Source organism: Leptonychotes weddellii, chromosome 6 (genome assembly GCF_054177405.1).
Source record: "Leptonychotes weddellii isolate Sample4059 chromosome 6, ASM5417740v2, whole genome shotgun sequence".
Classification (NCBI taxonomy): Eukaryota; Metazoa; Chordata; class Mammalia; order Carnivora; family Phocidae; genus Leptonychotes; species Leptonychotes weddellii.
Genome location: NC_138374.1, coordinates 36,616,528 through 36,638,661, shown reverse-complemented (window position 1 = coordinate 36,638,661; position 22,134 = coordinate 36,616,528). Strand labels below are relative to the sequence as shown.

The 22,134-nt window shown below is 39.8% G+C and overlaps 1 protein-coding gene across 1 annotated transcript in view; it reads left to right on the top strand.

The window, feature by feature from the left end:
* WDFY4 (WDFY family member 4) overlaps nucleotides 1-22,134 on the top strand; it is a 236,720-nt gene that overhangs the window by 121,993 nt on the left and 92,593 nt on the right. Inside the window, exons 31-34 of the mRNA XM_081823086.1 lie at nucleotides 9,466-9,543; nucleotides 17,446-17,652; nucleotides 19,066-19,117; nucleotides 21,848-22,014. Coding sequence (XP_081679212.1) covers nucleotides 9,466-9,543; nucleotides 17,446-17,652; nucleotides 19,066-19,117; nucleotides 21,848-22,014 — 504 coding nt within the window. The remainder of the gene's footprint in view (nucleotides 1-9,465; nucleotides 9,544-17,445; nucleotides 17,653-19,065; nucleotides 19,118-21,847; nucleotides 22,015-22,134) is intronic.

Here is a 22,134-nt window from a genome sequence, read left to right as displayed (position 1 = left end):
TCATACATGATTTTGTAACATGCATCCTAGCAGGCTTTGGGAATATTGGCTCCCTGAGTTACGTAGATCTCCCTAATGTTGACATGCTTTCTTGTGCAACATGATAAAAATCATGTCACCATCAATCTTACAAGAAAAACTTTTAGCTACTGGGAAACTGTTAAGCTCAAAGAGGCAGATACATGTTTTCCAACATTCTAATATTTAAAATTTGAAAGCTAAATTTTATCTTTGGCAGCAAATAATGTCAGATTGCTTTATTCGAGATGACAGGTTTACTTTGTTTATTTTCAAGAAAATATCTGCCAAACATTCAAGTCTTAATAACTGCAATTTTGTCTTTCAATTATTCTTTCAAATAAAAATGAGGTTCTGTGACAAAAGCAGCTGGTTTAGCTTATAACTCTAACAATTGCATAGTGCTTTTTCTTGAAACAACCATCATGTTTTTTGGTGTTCAGAAGAAGTGCTTTATGCATACTTCCATTTTATCACACAGACTATTAGACTGTATTAAAAAGTTAGATTTAATAAAATTAATAATTTCTACTGTTTTATCAATGACATTCTTATGTGAGGATTTTTTCCTGCCATGAGTTCTAGTGGTGAGGAATACACACAATGATTATTCTACAGTTGTTGCCAACCCCTTGGTTTAGATTATGACACTAGTTTTACTCACCTTTGCTTTTGGGTGATCAATGCAAAAGTCAACACTGAAAAAAAAGGCAAAGATGTCCCAGTGTTTTGAAAGTAGCTTTTACTTCACAGAGTCCCTGAAAGGGCTTCAGGGACCTCCAGGATTTATGGACCACTTTAAGAACCATTACTGTAAGATATTCAATATATAAATATATCATAATTGATGTATCCAATCTATTACTGAGGGACATTTGCATCGTTCCCAGACTATTCAAATACTGAATAGTACTGATTAGTACTGAATAGGGACTATTTCAAACACTGCTGTTATGAACATTGTTTTAAATGCCTTTAGGAATACATATGTATGAATCTCTGTTGGGTATATATCCAGGAATGAAATTTCTAACTCCTTGAGTATGCATATATTCACTTTTTAAGATGCTACCAAACAATGTTCTAAAATGGTTGTACCAATATAACAGTGTAAGAGAGTTCATTTGCTCCATATCATAATCAAAATATGATATTATTAGCCTATTTGAATTTTGAGTATTCTCATTGTGGTTTTAATTTATGTTCCCCAGATGACAAATGATTTGACCACATTCTCATATGTCTATTGGCCAGTAGGACATCTTTTATTTATTTTATTTTTTTTAAGATTTATTTTATTTATTTATCAGAGAGAAAGAGAGAGAGTGCAAGCTGGGGGAGCAGCAGGCATAGGGAGAAACAGGCTCCCCGCTGAGCAGGAAGCCCAATGCAGGACTCAGTCCCAGGACCCTGGGATCATGACCTGAGCCAGAAGCAGATGCTTAACCGACTGAGCCACCTAGGCGTCCCTAGGACATCTTTTAAAATTAAATGCCCGTTCAATTTTTTCTTTTTAAAAATTTCTATTGAGTATTTCTGGGGTTTCTTCCTTATTGATTTATAGCAGCTTTTTATATATTCTGGACATGAGTATTTTTTTTTTTAGAATGGTAAAGATAAAGCCCTCAATGACTTTTTTAAACTAAACTTTTTATCCTGAGAATTGTAGATTTATATGCAGTTATAAGAGATAATCCAGGGGTGCCTGGGTGGCTCAAATTGTATTACCACAATTTTGATTTTGGCTTGATTTTGGCTCAGGTCATGATCTCAGGGTTGTGAGATCAAGCCCAGTGTCAGGATTCACATTGAGCTTGGAGCCTGCTTAAGATTCTCTCTCTTCCTCTCCTTCTGTCCCTCCCTGGCTTGTGCATGCTCTCTCTCTCTCTCTCAAGAGGAAAGAAAAAAAGAGGAAGGAAGGAAGGAAGAAAAAGAAAAGAAAAGAGATACCATATACCATTTACCCAGCTCCCCCAATGGTATCATCTTGCAAAACTGCAGTAAATACCACAACCAGGAACATTTCAAACACCACAGGAATCCTTCATGTTGCCCTGTGATGGCCATTCCCACTACCTTTCCCCCTATTTTCATAACCTTTTATAACCATTTACATGTTTTCCATTTCTATAGTTGTATCATTTCAAAATATTATTTAAATAGGACCATACAGTCTCTGACCTTTTGGGATTGTCTTTTCACACTCAGCATAATTCTTTGCAGATTCATCCAGGTTGTTGTTGCATGTATCAACAACCAACAATTCATCCTTTTCATTGTTAAGTGTTCCATGGTATGGATGCATCACAATATGTTTAACCACTTGCCTGTTGAAGGACATCTGGGTTGTTTCCAGTTTTTGTCTATTATGAATAAAGCTGCTATAAACATTTATGTATGGGTTTTCAGTTTTCGTGTGAGTATAAGTTTTGATTTCATTGGGATAAATCCCCAGGGGCACAACTGCTGGGTCATATGGTGGTTGCAAAGATTTTTAAAAACACTACTGACCTGTTTTCCAGAGTGGCTGTATTGTACATTCTTACCAAGAGTACATGAAGGTTCTAAATTCTCTGCATCCTCACAAGCATTTGGTGTTATTACCTTTTAATTTTAGCAGTTTGGATAGGTATATATTGATATCTCACTGTGGTTTTTTGTTTGTTTTTTTTCTTAATTTAAATTCAATTAATTAACATATAGTATGTATTATTAGTTTCAGAGGTAGAGTTCAGTGATTCATCAGACTGTATATAACACCCAGTGCTCATTACATCACGTGCCCTCTTTAATGCCCATCAACCTGTTACTCCATCCTCCCACCCCCCTCTCTCACTGTGGCTTTAATTTTCATTTTCCTAATGGATAATGATGTAGAACGTATTTTCATGTGCCTAGTTGCCATCTGTATATTCTCTAGTGAAATGTCTATTCATGTCTCTGCACATATTATAATGGATTTTTGGATACGGTGTGATATAGGGGTCCACTTTCATTCTTCTGCATGTAGATATCCAGTTTTAACAACACCATTTATTGACACACAAGATACACCACATCCCCATTGTGTATTTTTGGCACTCTTGTTGGAGAGCAATTGACTATAGATGCATGGATTTATTTCTGGGTCTCTATTCTGTTCTATTGGTTTATGTGTCTGTTTATGTCAATACTATACTGTTTTATTAATATAGTTTTTTAATATATTTTGAAGTCAGAAAATGTGGTGCCTCTGGTTTTGTTCTTCATATTCAATATTGCTTTGACTATTCAGGGTCTTTGTGATTCCATATGAACTTGAGGATGGCTTTTTCTATTTCTGTAAAGAATGCCATTAGGATTTTGATAGAGATTAATTGAGTCATAAATCACTTTAGGTAATATGGACATTTTAACAGTATTAATTCTTTTAATCCATGAATAAGGGATATGTTTTCATTTATCTGTGTCTTCTTTAATTTCCTTCATTAGTGTTTTATAATTTTTAGTGTACAAGTCTTTTAACTCTTTGGTTACATTTATTTTATTTTACTCTTTTTGTTGTTATTGTGATTGGGATTATTTTTTTAATTTCCTTTTCAGATAGTTTGTTGTTTGCATACAGAACATAACTGAATTTTGTATGTTGTATATGCTACAACTTTACTGAATTCATTTATTAGTTCTTTTTTTTTTAACATATAATGTATTATTTGTTTCAGGGGTACAGGTGTGTGATTCATCAGTCTTATACAATTCACAGAGCTCACCATAGTACATCAGTGTCCATCACCCAGTGTCCATCACCCAGCCACCCCATCCCTCCCACCCCCCTCCCCTCCAGCAACCCTCAGTTTGTTTACTGAGATTAAGAGTCTCTTATGGTTTGTCTCCCTCTCTGGTTTCGTCTTGTTTCATTTTTCCCTCCCTTCCTCTATGATCCTGTGTCTTGTTTCTCAAAATCTTCATATCAGTGAGATCATATGATACTTATCTTTCTCTAATTGACTTATTTCACTTAGCATAATACCCTCTAGTTCCATCCACGTCATTGCAAATGGCAAGATTTCATTTTTTGATGGCTGCATAGTATTCCTGTGTGTGTGTGTGTGTGTGTGTGTACCATATTTATTAGTTCTAACATGTTGTTTTGTTTTTGTTTTGTTTTTTTGGTTGAGTCTGTAGGGTTTTCTACATATATGATTATATCATCTGCAGACAGAGATAATTTTACGTCTTCCTTTCTGATTTGGATGCCTTTTATTTCTTTTTCTTAATTAATTATTCTGGTTAGGACTTCCAGTTGAATAGAAGTGGTGAGAGTAGACATCCTTGCTTTCTGCTGGATCTTAGAGGGAAAGCTTTCAGTTTTCCTCATTGATTATGATGTTAGTTGTGGGTTTTTCATATATGGCCTTTATTATGTTGAGGTAAATTCCTCCTATACTTCTTTTGTTGAGAGTTTTTATCATGAGTAAATGTTGAATTTTGTCAGATGCTTTCTCTGTGTCTTTTGAGGTGATTATGTGTGTTTGTGTGTGTGTGTGTTTTTCATTCTGTTAATATGGTGTATTTCATTGGTTGATTCCCAGATGTTGAATCATCCTTGCATCCTAGGGAAAAATCCCTCTTGGTCATGGTGTATTATTCTTGTAATATGCTATTGAATTCTGTCTGCTAGTATTTTGTTGAGGATTTTTACATCTGTGTTCATCAGGAATATTGGCCTATGGTGTTCTTTTTTTCTGATGTCTGCCTGGCTTTGGTATCAAGATGATGCCAGGCTCATAAAATGAGTTTGGAAGTGTTCCCTCTTCTATTTTTCTTTTTTCTTTTTTAATTTAAGAAGGATTGGTAATAATTTTGTGGGGATACATTATGCTTTTGTATATTGCTGATTTCAATTGAAATTTTTTCTCAAAATTTCTCTCCCATCCTCTAACTACTATTTATGCTCAGGCCTGAAATTTTCTTTGTGGGAAGAGTTTTATTTATAGATTTAATTTCTATTATAGATATTGCAAAATTCAGACTTTCTATTTCTTTTTGTGTCAATTTTGGTAAGTTGTATTTTCCTGGAAGTGTGTCTAGTTCATCCAAATTTCAAATGTATTAGCATAAAATTATTCATAATGATTCTTTAAATGTTTGTAGAATCTAGAATGATGTCTCATTTTCTCATTCCTGCTCCTGGTAATTTTTGCCTGTTTCCTTTTTTTAAAATCGGACTTTCTGGGAGATTTTAAATGTATTTTCCTTGGGTTTAAATTTTTTTTCAAATTTCTTGATATATATGGTTAATTTACGTGCTTATTTTTTTCTAATAATACGATAGATGATCACATATATTCCCACAAAAGAGTTTTAGCTCTATCATACATGCTTCATTATGTCATATTTTCATTTTAATTTAGGCTAAAATATTTTCTAACTTCCATTTTGATTTCTTCTTTGACCCATAGGTTACTTAAAATATTATTGCTTAATTTTTAAATTTTGGGGGATTTAAAAATATATTTGCTTGTGACTTAACCCCACTATGTTCAGGAGCATTGGGTGTTATACACAAACAATCATGGAACACTACATCAAAAACTAATGATGTACTACTATATGGTGACTAACATTAAATAAATAAATAAATAAATAAATAAATAAATAAATAAATAAATAAATAAAAATTTTTTAAAGTATATTCTGTGTAATTTCAGTCATTTGAAATTGTTTTACATTTGTTTTATGATCCATCCTGTGGCAGGTTTCAGTAGTGATTCCATTTGTGTATTCTGTATTATTTGATCTTCTGCATTTTTTTAAAACAATTGATTAAATCAGGTTTGCTTATTATATTCTTTAAATATTCTATATCTCTATTTTTCTTGTCAACTTACTCTATTAGTTACTGAGAGATGAGTTAACATCTTCCTGTATGGTTGTAGACTTGTTCGTTTCTCCTTTTAGTTCTGTTGTTCTATTTCTGTACATATTTTGAAGCTATGTTATTAGATGTTTCACATTTAGAACTTATACTTTCATAGTGTATTTATCCTTTATTGTTATGAAACATCCATCTTTGTGCCTAGTAACAATTCTTGCTTTAAAGACTACTTCAAGTGACATTTATATAGCTTTACCAGATTTCTTTTGGTTAGTGTTTCTCCAGTTTATTTTTTTTACCATCTTTTCACTTTCAACCCTTTGTGTCCTTATTTTCAAGGAATGTCTCTTGTAAGTAACATTTACTTAGGTTTTACTTTTTGATACAATGTGACTCTGTTTATCTTTTATTTGGAGCATTTAGTCTATTTACATTTAATGTAATTAATGACAATTTTAGTTTAAGTCCATCTTATTTAAAATTTTTTGTTTTTGTTTTTTGTTTTCTAAAGATTTTATTTATTTATTTGACAGAGACAGAGACAGCGAGAGCAGGAACACAAGCAGGGGGAGTGGGAGAGGGAGAAGCAGGCTTCCCGCTGAGCAGGGAGCCTGATGTGGGACTCGATCCCAGGACCCTGGGATCATGACCTGAGCCGAAGGCAGCCGCTTAGTGACTGAGCCACCCAGGCGCCCTAAAATTTTTTGTTTTTATATCTGTTAATTATTCCTTTTTTCCCTCTTTCAACATATTATCAACTACTTTAAGTTATTGTCCGTCCCTTCTATTAGCTGAAAGTCACATCTTCTTTTATTTTGTTTTTAGTGGTTACCCTAGAAATTATAGCAGCATGCACATTTGCTCTATTGGAGTCTAATGTAAATTAGACCCTTTTTCCAAATTCTTTTTTTTTGTATCAGCCTTTAGAGATTATTTTTATTTTTTATTTTTTTATTATTATGTTATGTTAATCACCATACATTACATCATTAGTTTTTGATGTAGTGTTCCATGATTCATTGTTTGCGTATAACACCCCATGCTCCATGCAGAACGTGCCCTCTTTAATACCCATCACCAGGCTAACCCATCCCCCCACCCCCCTCCACTCTAGAACCCTCAGTTTGTTTCTCAGAGTCCATAGTCTCTCATGGTTCGTCTCCCCCTCTGATTCCCCCCCTTCATTCTTAATTGAAGAAACTTAGAGCACTATTTCATTTACTCTGCCCACCTTCTGTTACTTTTTCATATATTTTAATTCTTCATTTTTCAATTCCCATTTTCAAATCCCATTATTATTCCTATAGTATTTTCCAACAGCCAATATTCATTTAGATATACTAATATACTTACCATTTCCATAGTCTTTCATTCATTCCAAAGATTCAGACTTCAATATGGAATTATTTTTATTCTACCTAAAAAGCTCCTTCAGTGTTTCACTTACACAGTTCTACTGGTGACACATTCAGTGTCACCTGAAAATGTTTTAGTTTGTCTTTATTCATTTATTTTTAAAGATTTTACTTATTTATTTGACAGAGAGAGACACAGCGAGAGAGGGAACACAAACAGGGGGAGTGGGAGAGGGAGAAGCAGGCTTCCTGCTGAGCAGGGAGCTCGATGTGGGGCTTGATCCCAGGACCCTGGGATCATGACCTGAGCCGAAGGCAGACGCCCAATGACTGAGCCACCCAGGCGCCCCTAGTTTGTCTTTATTTTTGAAAGATATTTTCACTGGGTAGAGACTTTGAGTTTGTCAGTTTTTTGTTGTTTTGTTTTTTTTCAGGAATTGAAAATGTTTCATTTTTCAATGCCTCTAATTCTTACTGTCGCTTCTTAAAGATAATATAATGTTTTTTTCTGTCTTTTTGAATATTTTTTGTCTTTTTTTTTTGCAGTTTCATTGTGATGGGTTTATGTGTGATTTTCTTATATATTTCTTATTTCAGGATTATAGAATTTCTCAAATTTGTGGATCAATGCCTTTCATCTATTTGGGAAGATTCTCATTAACTTTTCAGATATTGCTTCTGATCCATTCTTTTATCTCCTCTCCTTTTGAGACACCAGTCCACATATGCTAGATGCTTTGTCTATTATATATGTATCTAACTGTATTTATCTCTTAAATATTTTCCATATTTTTATCTCATCATATTTAGCAAGAATATTTCTTCAAGTTCACTTACCCTCTGTTCAGGTGTATCCACTCTGCTGTTAAACTTCCCTATGGAGTTTCTAATTTCAATTAGTTCATTTCACAGATTTAGAATTTTTATCTGGTTATTTTTCATAGATTCCATATCTCATGGAAAAGTCTCATATTGCATTTTTTTGGACCATATTATTTGCATTATTTTAAGGTCCATGTGTGATAACTCTAATACCTGGGTACATGTGGGTATTTTTTGTTATCTGTTTTTCTGTTGGCCCGTTTTATGGGCCCTTTTGGTAATTTCTGCTTGACCATTGAACGTTTTGTATGAAAATTCTCCATTTGATCCTTCTCCAGAAAGGAGAAGGCATGTATTTGGGGTGGGGCAGATGTATTCTGGCATGTATTTGGAGTGGGGGCAGATCACCATAATGTACTCAGAAGTTAAGCTCATTGGAAGTTGGGTTTCAGCTTTCTAAGACCTGATCTATTTCCAATTTGCCTTTATTCCTATGGTGCAGCTCTTCAGAAATCCCACTTTAAAACCCATCTCCTGTTGGTTTCTACAAATCACACTGCTTATGAGTCAGCAGCTGCTTAAAGAACATCAGTGCAGAAAGCTAGGCTTACTTGTCTTTACTCTCCTATTTCTGGATTCTTGATCCCTTATGGTCTCCATGTCTTGGTGAGCCTGAATTCCAATTCTTGTCTTCTTAGCCACCTGAAAGGATCAAAAGCTCTGTTAAGCTTCTCTGCTTTTTAGCCATCACTTTCTGCTTGACTTCTCAACCTTTTGTGTTATTTGCAAACTTGCAAATATCTCAGGGGCAAAAAAATCATAGATATCAGTCATTGGGCACATCTCAGTGAGTTTTCTTTATCTCCAAGATCTTAACTCCTTAAGTCTTGGCTCTCTTGGTAGCTCTCTGCTATCTCAAAGCAGATTATTGGGGCGCCTGGGTGGCTCAGTCGGTTAAGCATCTGCCTTCGGCTCAGGTCATGATCCCAGGGTCCTGGGATCGAGCCCCGCATCGGGCTCCCTGCTCCGCGGGAAGCCTGCTTCTCCCTCTCCTTCTCCCACTCCCCCTGCTTGTGTTCCGTCTCTCGCTGTGTCTCTCTCTGTCAAAAAAAAAAAAAAATCTTTAAAGCAGATTATTTGAATATGACTTTTCTAGTTATCCTTGGGAGGAAGATTGGCCTGTTATAAGCTAGGTCATCATAGCTGGAAGTGGAAGTAACCCATAGACGTGTGTGTGTGTGTGTGTGTGTGTTATCAACATAGGTGAAGTCTTGATTTATGAGGTTGTGATTGATTGATTTGACCAACAAAACTTGTAACTGTTATTTCCCCTGATAATTGGTCAGAGTAGAGAAATTCTCATCTAAAATCACAACTGTCATTAAGCTGTGACTTGTTTCCTCTCTTTTCCAGGATTTTGTGTCATGTATTGAGAACTACAGAAGAAGAGGACAGGAACTATATGCATCTTTATACAAAGATCATGTACAGGTAATAAACGAGCTCTTTTCTCTGCACAGAAGACTGGAATCTATCTTGAATCTGAAATAAAGAATCAGAAAGGCCTTCGGTTTAAATTCTAGTTGGCTAAGTCAGTAATTGGTCAGCAGTGATTCAGTTCTTCTTGCATGACCTGTGCAGTGGATTTGGACCCATGCTGTGAGCAGCTGAGGAGACAGGCGGCATGTTTATCCTCTCATCTACTAATTCATCCACTAGTAAATAGGTGTCAAGAGCCCAGGGTGCCTCAGACCCTGTGCTGTGAGCTAGGGGCACAGTTGTACAGAGAACAGACATGGGCCTCACTCTCTGGTAGCTTCACTGTACCTCTCTGGAGAAATATATATTAAATAACTGCACAAATAAATAGATCATTATTACTCATGATAAGCAAGAGACATGGCAAATATAGGTAAAATGAGAGATTATGATGTGGGGAGAATTTAACTTGGGCAGATCAGAGGCCCCTTCCAAGAAAGTGACCATTAAGTTGAGACGTGAAGGAGGAGGAAGATGGGCTGAAGTATTTTGAAGATGTATTTTTGGCTAAGGGAGGACATGTGGGAAGGTCCTGATCAGGAAAGAGCTGGATGTGGCCAGTTAACTGGAAGAAGAAGTGACTGGGTGACCTGAGCTGGGGACAAACAAGGGTGAAGATGAGGCATGACCAGAGAATGCAGGGCTTGCTGCCACCTTAGGGCTTTTGCATTTTCTCCGAAATGCAAGGGGTCACCACTCATCAGGGCAGATTTAAATAGTTAAAACACCTCTCTAGGTGTGATTTCTGGACAGTCAGAATAAAGAGCATTGTCTGTTATGCCAATGAGATCTCTAGTTGAGTCTCAGGTCTGCCTCTTCCCATGCGTGCAGTCTGAACCTCAGGGTCCCCATCTCCAAGACGGGATCATACTGCCTAACTGTGAAGATTAAAGAACAAGTGTAGAGCGCCCAAAAGTAGCTGGAAGGGAATACATGTGTGGTTATGGAATGGCCAAGAAATTCATCTTTAGTCAATGTTGTTGTTAATAAAATGTTGTTTAAAAATGGTTGCTAATAATAGAGCACAACATATAGTATTAAAACCTTACTAAATATATTATTTTCTTTATGATTTCTCTGTTCCAAAGACTATGCTAGGTATAGGAAAAGCAGAGATTATAATGCCACTGCTGTGCCTGAAAGATTCTTAAAACTCAGTAGAGGAACCAAGAGTAGAGAAATAACCCCAAGCAAGGTGATGAAGTCAATACTAGGATGTTCTACTCTAAAAAGAAGAGCAGCAGGGTGTAAGGAACCATGGGCTGTGCCTGGAGTGAGGGGCCAAGGAAGGGTGAAACAGTGGTGCCCAAATGTCAGGGAAACAAAATAGGTTCTGATCAACTTAAGCCAAGTTACCTGGTCTAATTCTCTCTATATAAGCTCATTTAGGAGCCCCCACCTGGCTCTGGGACTAGGGATTCATGAGATGTGCAGCCTGGGCCCCAGAAACATGCAGGTTAGCAACACAGCCTCTCTGGCTATTCTGTAAGGAGGGGGGGCAGTTTATCAGACTTGACAGGGGTGGAAGAGGAGTCTGGGGGACTACAGGACATGCTACTGTCAAAGTGATCACAAGGCATTCTTGTTTCTCTGGCAGCACAGGCTGGTCTTAAATAGACTCTCATTTTGGAGAAGGGCCTCATCAGGGGCATCTCCCCCACCCCAACATTGCTGACTGCACTGCACAGTGGGATGGGTGCCCTGCTGGCTTATTTGCATGTTATCTGTGCCCCTCAGACAGACCCTTGCATATCCAGTGTCCCACCATTTGTATTCACTGACTTCTTTCAGGACAAGCAACATGGCTAATAAATTCAATTGTTATTGGGGGAAAAATAAGATGAATTGTTTAAGATTGCATTCTTTGTTTATGGACATCCTTGCCACACTTGTTCCATTTCAAGACAGAGGATGTTGTTTGTTTAAATGTCCAAATCAGCATCCAGTCAAGAGTGTGAGCATCTCTCTTCTTTTTTTTTTTTTAAGATTTTATTTATTTATTTGAGAGAGAATGAGAGACAGAGAGCATGAGAGGGAGGAGGGTCAGAGGGAGAAGCAGACTCCCCGCCGAGCAGGGAGCCCGATGCGGGACTCGATCCCCGGACTCCAGGATCATGACCTGAGCCGAAGGCAGTCGCTTAACCAACTGAGCCACCCAGGCGCCCAGCATCTCTCTTCTTATGGTTGGAAGAGCCTGGGTGATTTGCTTATGGCTAGGAGAGATGTGCTGTGTGGTACTTTGTAAGTTTCTGCTGGAGTTTTTGAGATTGAAAGTTCATGCGGGAAAGAACAGGACCTCAGCAGAGGCTCTGAGCCCAGAAGGAAAGTATACAGCCTTCTAGAACATTCGCCTGGCTCATTTTCAGCAGCGGGACTGAATGGGGTTCAGAGAGTACTTGATAAAGCTGTGTAGAGTTTTACTGTTGGAGGTATTTTTGAGAAAATCAGCATTTTGAGGCTAATCCATAAGGATACTTTCCAAGTGTTTAAATATTTAAGACAGATTGTTTCAACATTTAAAGGAATACAGAGGTAATCACCTCTGCCAGAGATAATGGGGTCTGGAGAATCCACCCTGCTTTTATAAAGGGCAATACATTTTCCCAGTGCAAGCCCCACTCCACTTCCAAAAAAGCCATGTCCAGACTCTGTAAAGAGATCAGACTTGTGAAACCTGCCATGTTCTTCAAAGACAGCTTCTCCCAAGTGTACTCAATGAGGTCTCCCCAGGAGGGTGGTGCTAGTGAGACTCAGGGATTCTGGCCCCACAGGGCTTTCAGTAATAGGTAGTGTAAGACTTCTCTAACTTGGCATTTTACCCACAACTGAGACTTCTCTGCAGATGGCAGGAGCCCACAGCATGACAAGGTCACATTACCCAATGCCCTGGAAGTAAATCCAAGCATCATTATATCCCATCATTATATTACCAGTAAATCAGGCAGTTCTAATATTCAGTCTCCCCAGTTTCTTGTCACTCCAGAAGTACTGGCAAAAACTGTTTCCTCTCCTCTGGCCCTGCCCAGATTCCCCTTTGCCTTTTCCACATTATATTTGTTCTCTTCCTTATGGTCCAGCTGCTCTGGTTCTGCTCTGTTGTATACCCAGACTGTCCTGTTCTTATGGGGAGTCCTTACCATAATGTGCAGAAATGCCTCATTCTTTCTGTGATGTTTTTAAGACATTCCAGGCTTTCCTGGTTAAAGCTCTTTGCAAGAAGTCTTCCATCCCAGAAGTAACCTTTCTTTTAGTATGTGAGAGTATCTGTCGCACTCTTGAGTTCTCTAGGGGCCAACAGGCTGTTGCCATTTCTTGCTCAGTTTCTGTATATCCATCAAGTGTTTGTCACAGCTCTTTCTTTTTTTTTTTAATTTAAATTCAGTTAGCCAACATATAGTTCATTAGTTTCAGATGTAGAGTTCAGTAATTCATCAGTTGCTTATAACACCCAGTGTCATTACATCACGTGCCCTCCTTAATGCCCATCACCCAGTTACCCCATCCCATCACCCACCTCCCCTCCAGCAACCCTCAGTTTGTTTCCTATAGGTAAGAGTCTCTCATGGTTCATCTCCCTCTCTGATTTCTTCCCATTCAATTTTTCCTCCCTTCCCCTATGATCCTTTCTTATAGTCCACATGAGTGAAACTATATGATAATTATCTTTCTCTGATTGATTTGTTTCATCCAGCATAATACCATCCAGTTCCATCCACATGGATGTAAATGGTAAGACTTCATCCTTTTTGATGGCTGAGTAATATTGCGTTGTATGTATATGTGTGTGTGTGTGTGTATACAACACACATATACATATATATCACATCTTCTTTATCCATTCATCTGTCGATGTACATCTTGGCTCTTTCCAAAGTTTGGCTATTGAAAAAATGCTCAGCATCCCTTGGCATCAGGGAAATACAAATCAAAACCAATGAGATGCCACCTCACACCAGTCAGAATGGCTAAAATTAACAAGTCAGGAAACAACAAATGTTGGCGAGGATGCAGAGAAAGGGGAACCCTCCTACACTGTTGATGGGAATGCAAGCTGGTGCAGCCACTCTGGAAAACAGTGTGGAGGTTCCTCAAGAAGTTAAAAATAGAGCTACCCTATGACCCAGCAATTGCACTCCTGGGTATTTACCCCAAAGATACAAATGTAGGGATCTGAAGGGGCACCTGCACAACAATGTTCATAGCAGCGATGTCATTGCTCTTTCAAATGCAAATATCAGAAACTCAGCTCAAACTGGCTTAGGCAGTAAATGAACTATTATGTCGTACTAAAAAATCTAGGGGAAGCCAGTCTTCAAGAAGAGCTGGATCCAGGTACTCAAGCTCTGTTCTAAGCAGTCAGTTTCCTCTCTCTCCCTCTTCCTCTAGTTCACACACTCCCACACATCCCCCACATTCACATCAACACACACGCACACCTATGTATGAGATTCCTACATCAAGGCGCCAATGAACATGGATGAGGAGCATGTGAGCTGAGGTGAACTCACACTCTGCTCCTCAGTCTGTGCATCCTAGAAGTAGGCAGGGTTCATGTAAAGCCTGGGAACCACTCTCTAACTGGTACAAAGGCCGTGTCTTCTTGCTGAACTACATGCTTGTGGGCTGTCTCTGCCCTAGGGGGCACCGCCGATGCACATAAAGGCACCCTGGCTCGGGACAGGTGGTCAGACCGTGTACCCATACATCCACCTCTCTGCACTGTCTGCTCCAGATGGGCTGCAGAGAGCACCATTCCGAGTCCCGGGGAATGATGCACACTAGCCCATCCTATAATCACCCTCCACCCCTTGGATTAGCCAGACTTAGATGCCCTTCAAAACTGAAGCCAGGGCTGGGCTCAGCCCCTCCAAAGCATAGGGGACCAAAAGAAGGGACAGGCTGGTTGCCCAGAGGAAAAGCTCATCGATGCTACCCAAAAGTTTCCATTCAGCCCCAAATCATAGCTACCTCTAACATACCAGAAACCCTGCCTCTGAGTCTCTGGTGTGGCATTTGGCTCAAGCTTTAAGCTGAAAGAGGACCTTACCTGGTGCAGAACCATGGGCATCATAGAGCACCTTTCAGGTGTGGGAACTCAGGGCTTTTGCTGTTTGGACATCTCATGTCCTCTGTCCTGGGACTACTTGTAGATTTCTATCATGGACTAAACAATCACTCATCTCTGAGGGGTCTCAGCACTGACACATATCTGTCTGGCCACAGGTATTCCAGACAACTTATTTGCCCTGTGATGAAGACTCAGGCAGCCGTGAACCCGCAGGCTGTATAGGTAGATCTTTTGGGGTGAAGAGGATATTCTTAAAAGACTAATTTTAAGGCCAGGGTGAACATTGTTTGGCATTGTTCATCCTCTATGAAACTCTATAGGTTATTCCAAACCCAGCAGCAATCTCCAGGGAGCTGAAGTATTTTCCCCAAATGAGTATTCATTTCATATAACCTAATCCCTATAAAAGGCTTTGGACAGACATTATTTTTCTGGAGTTCCTTATTAACCAATCAGAGTATTATGTAAAATGCTGTAACTATTTTGGATATGAATTTAAGAACTGTGAAGGGCGCCTGGGTGGCTCAGTTGGTTAAGCAACTGCCTTCGGCTCAGGTCATGATCCTGGAGTCCCGGGATCGAGTCCCGCATCGGGCTCCCTGCTCGGCGAGGAGCCTGCTTCTCCCTCTGACCCTCCCCCCTCTCATGTACTCTCTTTCATTCTCACTCTCTCAAATAAATAAATAAATCTTAAAAAAAAAAAAAGAACTGTGGAGAAACAAAGTAATCTTGCTTTGAAATAGGATTTGCTTTATTCACAGTAATAATACTGTTTATGAGGCAAGTCACCACATAAAACTCTTGAAAATATTGTCTCATTTAAGCCCTACATAAACCCATGGTCTTATTATTACTGTAATATTATTAACTGCATTTGATGAGGGGGCTTCAGCTTCCTAGACTACTAGGGAATAGCAGAAACATCATGACAACCCAGATTCATCTGACGCCAAAGACCGTGGACTAAGCACTGTGTTGTCTGTTATATATATTTTTTAAGATTTTATTTATTTATTTGAGAGAGAGAAAGAAAGAGAGCACAATCAGTGGGAGGAGCAGAGGGAGAGGGAGAAGCAGACTCCCTACTGAGCAGGGAGCCTGACGCAGGACTCGATCCCAGGACCCTGAGATCATGACCTGAGCTGAGGGCAGACACTTAACTGACTGAGCCATCCAGATACCCTGTCTGTTATATTTTTCATGGGAATTTTCTAGTTCCAAGAATGACTTACCTGTCCCAAATGGCCCAGATTTATAGGGCCTAGCTCTAAGTCTGCCATGCCAGTCTTTGAAGTAGTAGCATCAGAAATCATGAGTTAATAGAATGACATCAGGCCCTCAGGAAAGGAACTAGCAGGCAGGCTTAAACAGAGGTTTTGGATTCAGATGGACTGGGTTTGAATCTCAGCTCTATCATATGGTGATCTTTGGAAAAATCATTTCTCCTCTCCCAGACTTGATTTCTTTATGAGGATAGTAGAAATTCTTAGAAGTTTCAAGTGTCACTCACGGTGCCACTGGGTAGAGGAAATGAGATACAGCAGGTGAGGGGCTCAGCCCTAATATATGATAATGATTTTTTTCTCTTTATGTTAAGTTTATGAGATCCGTGCTTCTTGTCATTAATGCTTTCACCTTTCAGTTTTCTGAAAACTTAAAATCAAAATATAGGGCAAATACCATTAAGTATTTTTTTTTAAAGATTTATTTATTTGAGAGAGAGAATGAGATAGAGAGAGCATGAGAGTGAGGAGGGTCAGAGGGAGAAGCAGAGTCCCCGCTGAGCAGGGAGCCCGATGTGGGACTCGATCCCAGGACTCCAGGATCATGACCTGAGCCGAAGGCAGTCGCCTAACCAACTGAGCCACCCAGGCGCCCCTACCATTAAGTATTTGAATAATTGGAAAAGTTCACCCTGCAGACAAAGCTGATTCCACTGTTGAAACTGACAGGTGTCAAAGTTCTCTTGTCGGGTGAGGTCCAAAACTTCAGTGTGGCATACAAAAGCAGTTTAGGGGTGTATTTTATAGAAGGTTTGAGTTACACTGTAGCAGAAGGTGTGACAATGTAGCATCACATATGCAGACTATGAAGATTTCATAGGTAAGGGATTATTTTCAGTAATATCAAAGGTTTTAGCTTCTATGAACATTCTAGAATTCTTCAACATTCTAGAGTCCTATGATATTAGGATTTAAAAGACCCTTAGACAATATCTAGACCAAACCTCTTATTCGTCACTTGGAAAAGCTGAGGTCCAGAGACAGGAATGACTTGTTCAGATCTATCAATTGTTGGCAGATCTGCTAATCCCCCACACCTCCAGTCCAGACACTGACAGGAGTATCCTCAGCATCATTTTTGAAGGATAGGGTCTGTGGTAAAATTCCCTGTCCATTTTGAAGAGTAGGGACTGTGGTGAGATTCTGTGTTCTGTTTATAAAAGAGCTGTCCAGTCTACTCTGATGAATAGTCTCAGGACCTTTGGGACCAGTTGTGCTCTGCACAGCACCCAGCAGTCACATTGCTCTGAAGGCCAAAAGGCATATGGTTTTCTCCTCCTCCAACCTGGATTAAATGGTCTCAAAGCTAAAAAACTGATCCCTTCTCCTGGCCTGTTCCTGGCTCCAGGGTACATTACACACCCTCAGGGTGCTCAGGGTCACCTAGAGGGGGTTATTTTTCTCGAACAATTAAGAGGGCTTGGTCTGTTCACCCCCCAGAGGTTTGGGGCCAAGGCCATGAGAAAATGTGTATAGGAGTGACCCTGTACTTCTGCTTCCCAGAGACAGAGATGTGACATAATCAAGGCAGCCAACGCCTGGGCCAGGATTCAGGAGCAGCTCTTTGGGGAGCTAGGCTTGTGGGGCCGAACAGCAGAAGCCACACTTTGCTCCAGGTGGGAACTGGACTGGAGAGAAGGACCAGCTCGCATGAGGAAACGCATCAGACGCTTGTCTCCGCTGGAGACCCTGAGTCTAGAAAGGCTCAAGGTAAGAGTTTGATGTAGCAAAACAATGATGCTTCCAGGCAGGAAATGTGTAGGGAAGTGTCTCCTTTGCTTTTCCTTCTCATGTTCCTTTCATCAGGAGTGCTTTGGGAATGCTTTGGCATGGGCAGGCAGGAGAGCTCATGTGCACAGTTAAATGTAGGAGTGCTGTAATTAATTTTTGATGCCATTTAACAGAATAAAAGAAACACTCTTTCTCCCTGGTACCTAGAAAGGATGCTCTAACTACAGCCTGATTGAGTAAGTAAATGAGTGAGTGCATGACTAGTGGAGTGGTTCATATTGACACCACTAACCCAGTACCGCACCGACATCCAGAAAAGTCCAGTGGGATAATCTGGACATCAGTGTTTGCAAAGAGCCAAGTGATGGCCATTGTCTGTTTGTACAAATTATTTACCATGGAGCAGTCATAACCAGCGCTGCTATGGGCATTATTGTACAACCAATCTCGTAACAAGTTTTACAATGGAAATATCTTGAACTCAGCAATTTCTGCAAGCTTGAGCCTGTGACCCATGTAATCCAAACAGCATTGAGGCCATATTGGATTCCCAACCAACGGAATCTAGGTAGTCCCTGGGAGTTTGCTGTGATGAAGTTTGAACTCTGTGTCATCAAACTGACAGTGTTGCCTTTTAAAGAATGGGGAACCAGTTGGATTAGGAGTGGATATGGAAAAATCTGTTAATAGTTTTTTCATGTCCTCGTTGAACAATTCTGATTCAAGATATTCTAAAAGGCAGCCTTCCAAACACTGGAATGCAAGACATTTCCTTCTACATTCAGATTTATTCTCTAGTCTGTGACCTCAGGATCTTTTATCCACTTTAAATCCTTTATAAAACAATGAAAAAAATTATATTTCATTTGTTCAGTAGACACTTGAATTTTTAATGTACTATCAATAAATCTCTGGTTTTATGTAGTATTTTTCCCTCAATACATTCCTTAGGAAGTGAGGAAGGAAAAGTAAGTATCCTGCCCTCTCTGCTAGTGACAAAGTCAAAAGCTGGCTAGAAAACCTGGTCTCCAGTCTCTCAGGCTGCCCAGCCCCAGATCCTGTGCCTGGTCCCCTCTCCAGGGTGGCCCATACCACAGACATCCGGGATGCTATTGAATCCCATTTTGGCATCATCTTTGGTAATTACTGTAAGTCCTACTTAATGGAAGATTGTGGGTTTTTTCCCCTTTGACTCGGGACCATGAATACTTGCATTTTATTGTGGTCCTTTAGGATTTAGCATCCCTCCCTACTTGCATCTAAGACTCCAGTATATGAGTAATTCCAGGGGGTCACATGCATATGTGTGTGTTTATGGGTCTGTGTGATGGGGTGGAGGGCACAGCAGTAGTCTTCAGGATGTCATTTCTCTTTTCTCTGGTTTTATTTCAGGAAAACCAAGACAGAAATGGCAATGTTTCAGAAACAGATGTTGAAAAACAAGGTATTCCATTTATCAGTTTACCTATTTTTCATTCATAATTAAACCACTTTTGGTTTTACTTAATATGAAATTAATATTTTGAAGAAGAAAATGCTGCCAGTCTAAAGTAGGTAATGCTAAGACTCTTTTCCTTACTGTGCTCTCCAGAATGAGGAGGAACCTATTCCAGACCTTGGCTCTCTGTTAGGTAAAGAATTTTATGTTAAGGCTGTAACAGTAAGAATTTTATCTTGTCAATTTGCTATATCAGAGAGATCTTAAAAGTGTCCTCAAGTAATACAAATACACGCTTAGTATGTGACCCAAAATACATGGGAAGAAAATGCTTTAAAGTAAAAATGGGTAAAAGAAATATTTAGTACTTTTTACACTGAATTCTGATTATAAAAATGACAGCTACAATAATCATTATTATTTCCCAGGCTAAAAAAAAATACTTCGAATCATTTTTGATGCTTACACTTACTCTTTATTTGTATAATTCTCATGGAGGAATTTGGTTGAGTTGGCTTGCTGGAAATCCAGGGTTTATTTTCAGAGGTCATTTGGCATGAACACATCCAAACATACACGCACACACACACAAATACAACCTGCAGACACACACAGACATATGCACTCTATTCCAGATTTTGTGTTTCTACCACACTGTGCCTTTTTTCTTCAAACACTCCCTGTCTGTGAGTTTCATTGTCTCCTGAGGTGTAGCTAGTGTGGTATCCTTAACCAAATGACAACTTCTGAGCGCTGATCTAACTTGTCTCATTTAGTGCCTGAGTACTGGATTTTGCATTGAACGTGCTGTCTTGCCAGTCTGCAGTAATAGCGCCCAGATGTGAGGGTGCTGGGCCCTGATCCCAGGTTGATTTGGGGGTCCCTGTGGCATAGGACTTGGGATAATGTTGTAATGCCCATTTGCTTCTCTTCTCTTTACCCCAAGCCCCACAGCTCCAAGAACAGAGGGGGAATCTGCAGAGATGGTGGTGGTGGAAAGCATGTGCTGGTGTCCTGTGGGCATGGGCTGCTGAATCTCCTCGTCCCAATATACAGACCCCTGCCCCAGTAGGGAGCTCAACCAGGGAAGAAGAAGAAAGGGCTTATGGTTCTCCCCTGTGCTTTCCTGGGTGTCTGTTTATATACGGTGTTCTCCCCGCATGGGGAAAAGCCTGTGGTGGCTGTTGCTGTAAGCAGCACACACTTCCATTCATCCAGTTGGGAGACTCCCAGGTGAGGAGGAGCTCAAAGAGGTGAGCATCTTAACACAAAGAAAATGGCCAGTAGCCCCTCAACTTTGCAGTCATGTGCCATGCACCTGCCTCCTTTAGGAGAGTGGACATCTAGGACAGGGCGGGGGAGTAGGATCCAGAAATCATGTAGGTCTGCGCTCAGCAGGCACCCAAATGTCTGTGCCCGGGAGTGCATGCTTGGGAAATAAGTCTAGGTGTGCACACGCATGATCGCAGCACAATGCATTCATGGTAGAAATAGAAACTGTCTGTGCCTCCAAAAAATTGGAGATGGATTAGGTGATTATGAAAGAGCCACAGAATAGAATGTTATACAACCATTTTAGGTGAGTTCAAAGAGCTTTAAATGGAATGAGAAAGTGTTCCTAATACAGTCTTAAAAAGTTCTTGAAAAGATGGGGTGCCTGGGTGGCTCAGTCAGTGAAGCATCTGCCTTCAGCTCAGGTCATGATCCCAGGGTCCTGGGATCGAGTCCCACATTGGACTCCCTGCTCGGCAGGGAGTCTGCTTCTCCCTCTCCCTCTGCAGCTCCCCCTGCTTGTGCTCTCTCTCTCTCTGTTAAATAAATAAAATCTTTTTAAAAATTCTAGAAAAAAAAAAACTGTAGATGCGGCATAATTCCTATCATGTCAAAAAATCACGTGCGTGTGTGTGCACGCACGCACATACACACACATATACATATACATTTGGAAAAGATATTAGAAGTAAAGAACTTGTTCAAATTGTGAACAGGGAGGAGAAACAGACTTAGTTCAGATTCGGCCTCTAGTTCTTTGTGACCATATGACTTTGAGCAAAGTAATTAGCCTCTTTCACTCTTCCCTGATTGTGAAGGGAGGTTGAAATAGAATCCACAACCTGATAGGAGTAGATGAAAAAAATGTCATCAAAAGCATCCAGCACAGAGAAAGAGCTTACTTACTACATCCGAGCTGTTGTTATTAGTACTATATCTGGGTGCATGAGTGATACTTGTTTTACTTCTCAAATATTTTAAATTTATTCTCACAATTTCATGGGTTTTCCAAGTTTTGTTTTGTTTTTGTTTTTTTTTTACACAAGATCATAGTGCATCCATAATTAGAAAAAAATAGAAAAAAAAAACCCACTCTTTTAAAAGAATGAATAAAGTAAAGTTCAGAAAGAAACAGATTCTAAATGACCCTAGAAGGAATTTCTCTACTGATTAATAAGTGTGAATTTTGAAGTAGTGCCCCGTGGTCACACTGGACCTGCAGAGCAGCTGGACCTGGGCACACCTTCCAGAGTGAATCAACCTAACAGTGTGTTGACCGCACCACAGAGTCAGAGAGGTGACGCCCACTTTCAGACACAGTGAGGGACACGCTGAGATCCACACCACTCACCTCTGCCCTGAAACCTTGCAGTTTCTCTCGGTGACTCATGCCCATGCTGTGCACATCCCTCGTGAGGTCAGGTGGCTCGTGCCAAAAATGTGTGTCCCTTTATACTGCTGCAGATGAGCTGACACCAAAGGAAGCCGAGAGCGGGAGAGAGGAGGTGGCGGTGGACTGCACCCAGCTGACCTTCTTCCCTGCCTTACATGAAAGTCTGCACTCTGAAGATTTCTTGGAACTGTGTCGGGAAAGACAAGTTATTTTACAAGAGCTCTTTGATCATGAAAAGGTAATATAGCACATCACGATTCTTCTTTAAAGATCATCAGACATGAGATCAAGCTTTCTTCATTCACATGGGAGGTGATGTTTCTCTTCACTATAAAAAAAAAAATGAGCAAAAAGAGCA